The sequence below is a fragment of the Nematolebias whitei genome, chromosome 4, assembly GCF_014905685.2.
Source record: "Nematolebias whitei isolate Nwh7 chromosome 4, NemWhi1, whole genome shotgun sequence".
Lineage (NCBI taxonomy): Eukaryota > Metazoa > Chordata > Actinopteri > Cyprinodontiformes > Rivulidae > Nematolebias > Nematolebias whitei.
In genome coordinates, this window is record NC_056501.1 from 33,756,818 (window position 1) to 33,763,278 (window position 6,461).

General features: G+C 42.8%; 1 protein-coding gene across 1 annotated transcript in view; it reads left to right on the forward strand.

Moving 5' to 3' along the window:
* Window positions 1-567: 567 nt before the first annotated feature.
* The window catches only part of hdx (highly divergent homeobox), a gene marked incomplete in the record, with an annotated part of 16,270 nt that continues 10,376 nt past the window's right edge, over window positions 568-6,461 (forward strand). The window contains 5 exon segments of the mRNA XM_037675992.1: window positions 568-639; window positions 3,763-3,929; window positions 4,020-4,166; window positions 4,848-6,017; window positions 6,098-6,154. Coding sequence (XP_037531920.1) covers window positions 3,864-3,929; window positions 4,020-4,166; window positions 4,848-6,017; window positions 6,098-6,154 — 1,440 coding nt within the window.

Consider the following 6,461-nt stretch of genomic DNA (forward strand, 5'->3'; position numbering starts at 1 on the left):
CAATATACCTTTTAGTCATTTCTTTCCTCAATAAACTGGTGAAGATTCTCAGTCATCCAGGACATGATGAATTCAACATACATATGTGTGTGTGTCTTATCTCACTCAGCCTTATAACCTGAATCTCTCACTCTCTGCTCTTTGAATTGAGAAAGCTCCTCGGATGAGGAGCGAAACGTCTTCTGTTACTAATAAAGTCCAGTTGTTTTTGTATTGAACGCTTTTTGAATTTCCTCAATAAACTTCACCAACCTCCAAAGTAATAAATTAAAGTCTACCAAAAAATAATTTTTGAGTTAAAGGCAGAAACACCATTGGAAATTAATGTGGTTTGCAGCTGTCAATCATCCATTCCCAGCTTTAGTTGTTCAGTGACGTCACTGAAAAGAGGCGGGACCTTGCCAGCCTGTGACCTCCCCCCTCCCGCTACTCAATGAACAAAGTCAACGGGGGGCGGGACCACGGCTCCTCTCCAAATGTCACAGCGGAGATGTCGACATCTCATTGGCTCCTGTCTGCAATACGTCACAATCATGATTAGAATTGATGATCGGACGTTCTGATTTCATTGTCTAGCAGAAGGGACGGGGGAAGAAATCTGCTGATTTGGACCGTCCGTCTGATTTTAACATCAAAATGGTATGAAGGGAAGTGATTCGACGTTTCACCGGAGGCCACCGCTAAACGCGCTTATCGTTGTCCAGTCTGCGCGAGGCTCAGGGGGGAAAAGATCTGCCCAGGGGTCGGGAAATCACAGATTTGAAGGAAAAGTTGAGCCGCGGCTACCTACCGGGAAAGCTAATGCTAACGTTAGCTAGCGCTGTGTGTGTGAGTCGGTTTTGGCCGCGCCCGGGCCTGCATGCTAAAGTGGGCTGCCTCTTCCTACCCGGGTTAGTTACAGACTAACTCCCAGTAGTGAAGTTGACGCCTCTTTCGTGAGAAATACATTTCTAAATCCGCCGCTTGTTGTTTAGGAGGCGGTCTAATTCGCCCACTGTTTGTTTGCTTGTTCTCATCGCGGTGCTTATAGGGACAAAGTAGCCATGCGCAGTGAGCCTTCCAAAATAAAGTCCCGCTGCTTATTGGTCGTACTACATCCCCGTATGTAGCTTCTGAAAGCTGCACTTCTGCCATGTGGGAGTGTTGGAGCTGCTTTAACTCGTCTCCCGCTTCAATCATTTACATTTGAGTTACTCGATTGGGTTGAACGAGCTTGAATGTTTTTCCTACAACATGTTTCACGTGGTGCTGCGTCAAATTGATAAATGTTATATAGAGTCATTGTTGCCATTAGCACACACACACAAACTTTTTCCTGCTTCTACCTTATTCTTTAAAGCTAACAGTCTGTTTGTTTAGGCAGGACAAAATGACTCCCCCCTCAAGTCGAAGCAGGGCAGCCGACCCACAACCTGAAAGCCCCAGGCCCAATCCCACACGTGGTGTCTCAAGACACCCAATCCCTAATCGCTCCCAGGGCGCCCACATAGCTGCCCACTGCTCCACCGGGGTGCGTCTCAGGTGCAATGGGTTAAATGCAGAGAACTCACAATGATGACACGTAGCACTTGCATAATATTGTGTCTGAACTATTTAAAAAAAATTTTGCCTGCTCCCTTCTTCAGGGGTCGCCACAGTGAACTAACTCGCACAGAAACGTGGCAATTGTTTTACGCCTTTCTGACGCAACCACAGCCCTCTGTGTGGAGCAAAGAGATAGGTGCCGGGGGGAGCAGATAGTTGGGCCTTGCTCAAGGGCAAACGAGGGGTGGAGGCAGGTGTGGGGGTTTCACCTTTCCCGCCCACGTTTTGATGTTGTCGGTCCAGGGAGTCGAACCGGCAACCTTCTAATCACAGGCTCACCTGCTCTTCTTTGCACCACCACTCGGAATTCCAAGCAAACACATGGTTAATGACAAGTCTGTTGCTCTTCTTGAATAAATATAAATGGACCTTTCAAGCCAGAGTTTTAAACTACGGTCATGTTTTAATGTCAAATGATGAGAGTTTCAACCATTTTGGTCAAACCTTAAAAATAACACCCGTGATCTGATCACACACAATATTAGCAGCTACCTTAAAATGAAAAAGTTGACTCCTAACAGTTAATGCCAAAGTGTTTTAGTCCAATAAAAAAATGATGCTGTCTGATGTGATACCACACAATCTCGTGATTTGTTGGTGCTAAGAGGATGTGCTGGGAACCACTCAGCTACACCAGTATCTGTGAAATGGACTTAGTTATATTTGTGTTTTCTAAGGTTGATTAGCTGTGGTGTCCATCGTGAATTAGTCACTCCATAGGATACGCCATTGTAGATGTACATCCAGTGATTACATTCTGAGTGTTTCATTAAAATCTGCACAGATATTTTGCTAACACAACAAACACAAAACAGCATAAACAATACAATGCTGACCACATGAAGCTTTCCTCCATGTTAGATTATAAGTATTTGCATTAGTATTGCATTTGTTTGTTCAAGTGTTTTTTACCAGTTTAGTTTATTAAATGTATTTTTAACAAACTATCATATAAAAAAAATAAATATGATGTAAAATTTTCATCCAAAATTGTTTTGTGGTTCAGGGACCACTTACAGGGGAGAAAAAGTTTCAGGACCCCCTCATATTTATTAAATAATTTTCTTCAATTTGTCTCTTTAATGCAATGGAAATATTTGTGTAACATAAATACCTAAGACCTGTTCTTTTTTTTTAATACTTTTAAACATGTATGTTTTGTTCAAGACACACGTATTAACAAAATGTTTAATTTCAACTTCCAAAAATTACATTTTTGAGAAAATTAACAGAATATAAAACGTTACCTGCTCACTTAATGAACATAAATGAACTTCTTCAAATTATTACAGAAAACTCTTTACATCAAACTGAACAGAATCATAACAGCAGTCTGACCAAGTAACAGGGTTTCATTTGTAAACTGATCCATGCTGGATCTGGAGTCCTCCCCCAGAAAATTATGAATAAAGTAGATATGATTTCCTGCATTTTGGTGCATTTTAACAGGTTGGTAGACATTACCTGCGTGTTGGAAAATATATATATATATTTTTTTTCGGACCCCAGTTTGAGAACCACTGATTTAGAAATCCTAATTTTTACATTACTACAATGTTTGAAGTTACTGTAAAATACAAAATAAAAGTTAAGTCTGTAGAGTAAAGAAATACTTTTCCTGTATTGTCCTGGTGGTAATATTGTCCACTGCCATAAAAGTGGGTGATCATGCACTTGCATTGTGCATGTATTTGTTTGTTTGTTAGCAAAACATCACAACAAGCAGCAGATGAATTTGAATAAAACCCAGAAACTAATAAATGGAAATACATCTACAACTGCTCACCTTGTGGACTCAATCCAAGATGGCTGCCACGGTTAATTTACCTGAGCAAACGCATCAATGTCAGTTCTGCAGATATTACATTTAGTGTGTTGGTAGCTGAGAGTCATTCCAAACACACTTTCTGAGCTCAAAGAGCACAAAATCTTTTTTAAACTTTAGTCTAAAGGGTATAATTTAGTTGATTTGACAGATATGAGCTAAAACTTTTTGTGATAGTAGTCGAGTCTTCCACATTCATTCTGAGTGCTAACAGACTGCACAATAGTTTTGTTAAAACTTTGGCCTGTGATGGGTGATGTGCCTTTTTTTATTTTTTTATTTAAGAAATGCTATTTGGACACTTGCTTCCTGTGTGATATGTAAAATGTGTTCTCTGCTTTGGCTTCTCTCAGCTACACCAAGCAGAGGTGCACGAGGCACACTGAGGCAGGATGAGGACAGTCCTAACCAAACAGCGCTGATCTCTACAAATGGAGGTGTTGCTGTGATCTGCATGGCTGCCTCTTTCCCCTCCAGCAGCAGAATGGATGCATGGTCACAGAGGCGTGGTCTGCAGACTGTACGTTAAAAGTGACATGTATGTTTGCATACAACTAATGTTTTCAATGGACTAAAGTTGTTTCTCTCCATCATCCTGATCGTGTCTCAGATGAACCTGCGGTCCGTGTTTACAGCTGAACAGCAAAGGATCCTGGAACGTTACTATGACAATGGGATGACCAATCAGAGCAAGGCGTGCTTCCAGATGATACTGCAATGTGCCCAGGAGGCCAAACTGGACTTCAGTGTGGTCCGGGTGGGTCAGTGAGTTGTATGAAGAGTTTTGCCAAAGCTTTGGGTTGCACCTGTTTTCATATAAATATTGTGATACTTTTTATTGCCAACTGCTTGTAACACGGTCAATGTTACACATATTATGCTAAAATTGTATGTTGTTGTAGCTAAGAGTCATAAATGCTCTGAGCACAAACACATTTTGCAAGATCTCACTATATCACGAGACTGTTCGTAACAGTTTGGCTAAAACTGCTGTAATGCTGTTAATAAGATGATCTTCAGCTAAACGTCTGCATGAAAGTGGCTGATATGCATTCCTTCAAGGAATGTTGGGACTTTACTTTTTTAATGTTTTAGAAAGGGGTCGGCTGTGGCCGAGTGGTTAGAGCAGTCGTCCTCCAATGCAAGAGTTGGGGGTTTGAATCCACCACTAGTCACAGCTGAAGTGTCCCTGGGCAAGACACTGAAGATGTGTGTCCCATCAGTGTTTGAATATGATGAAGCTCTGATTACTCTCTTTAGAATGATTTGTTCAATTAGCTTCGTATAGATCTAGTAGAGTGCTGTATGAATGGATAAATGAGGACACTGATTTTAGTGTAAAGCGTTTTGAGTGTCTTGCTAACATGGAAAGTCACTATATACGTACAGTCCATTTACCGTTTAGAAATATGTCTGAGCTGACTGCTTCTTTTTCCAGACTTGGGTTGGCAACAAAAGGCGAAAACTTGCCTCAAAAGTAGATCAGAATGGAAATGTGTCTCAGTCCCTGTCTGGTCATGGAATAGCTGGAGGACTGCTATCGAATCCTGCGTTGGCTGGAAGTGCACTGTCCAATCATGGTCTGGGAACAGGGGCGCTGCTTCCTGTCGACATAGCTGTGGCACGAAACATCCCGAATCGTGTGCATCTTCTTCCTCCATCTTCCTCTTTCCCTTCTTTCTCATCAGCATCTTCCTCCTCCTCCTCGTCCTCTCCCCTCAGCAGTGGCAGCAACAACAACAACAATGATGTGATCCTGACTGGGATCTACTCCTTGAACTCTGTCCCTCGCTGCCGAACAAGACCCACTGCCCCCCAATCTCAGTCCGACTCTGAGCTTTCAGTCCACACGTCTTCATCTTTAATTAACCAGGTGTTTCAGAACAGGACCAGTTCCACTTCCTTGCCCATCCAGTCCAAGGTCTTGTCCCTCCCTCAGACTCTCCCACCCCTCACATCTGCCTCAGGACCTTTAGTCTACACTGCTGTCAGAAAGGGCACTTTATCCTCTGGAGAGGGTGGGGTAAGTGCTTCTACAGGACTCGTACCTCACAGCTGGACTAGACAGTATGGTACGACACAACCCCACCCATGGTCTTCTTCCTCACAGGCTCAGCCCAGACCTCACTCCAACCCACAACCTCAACTGCCCCCTCCACAGAGACCCCGGGTCTCTGTCCCAGCCCCAAACGCCAGCCCCTCTTCCGAACAGACACCTCGTATTCAGCAGGTCTTCACCCTGTCAGGAAAGTGTGAGGAGGATCGGCTTAGATCCGGGAACCCCTCTGCTCCAAGAAGCCAGGAGACTCACAGACCAACACCTCGCCCTCTGGACGCTAGTCATAACTTCTCTATTGCCATGGAAACTGGAAATGAAGAAGATGAGTGGCAGAAGGAAGAGGAGTTGGCAAATATGGCTGCTCAAACACACATCCACAGGGAGCAGACGTTAGCCAGCCCAACAGGAGCTGGAGTGTCTGTTGTGAGAGGAAGAAGCACTTCTCCTCCAACCAGCTCCAAACCTGCTGTGCTTCACGGGAATGCAACACTTCAGGGCAGCTACTCCCTCATAGTCCAGACCTCACCTTCAAGAGAATCTAGTTCTCAGGTAGGTCTGACTCTGGTGTCAGCGCCACTGACTCTCAAAGGGTTTTGAAAAAAGATACTAATGTGTGTTTTCATATTCAGACCTCACTTGGCATTTCTGCAGCCCCCTGGGTTATGAGCAACTCTAGAAAGAGAACTGTAAGTACTTTCAATTAAAAATGTAAACAATGTGAACATTACCAAACAACCTCAAGTAGAATGGTTACAAAGTCGTGTAGTCAATGTCAGTAAATCCTCTCTTAAGTAGTCAAGTTTGAGGATGATGATGGCAAATGGTTTTTTTTTCTCCCAACATTGTAAAATTTGATAAATTCAACATCAAATGAACAAATCACCTAACAGGTTACACACTTTGAGTTTCAAAACTGTTCTTCTCCAGAGTCTAAGATTATAATTCAGTTTTCAATTCAGGTTATTATATATATATATATATATATATATATAT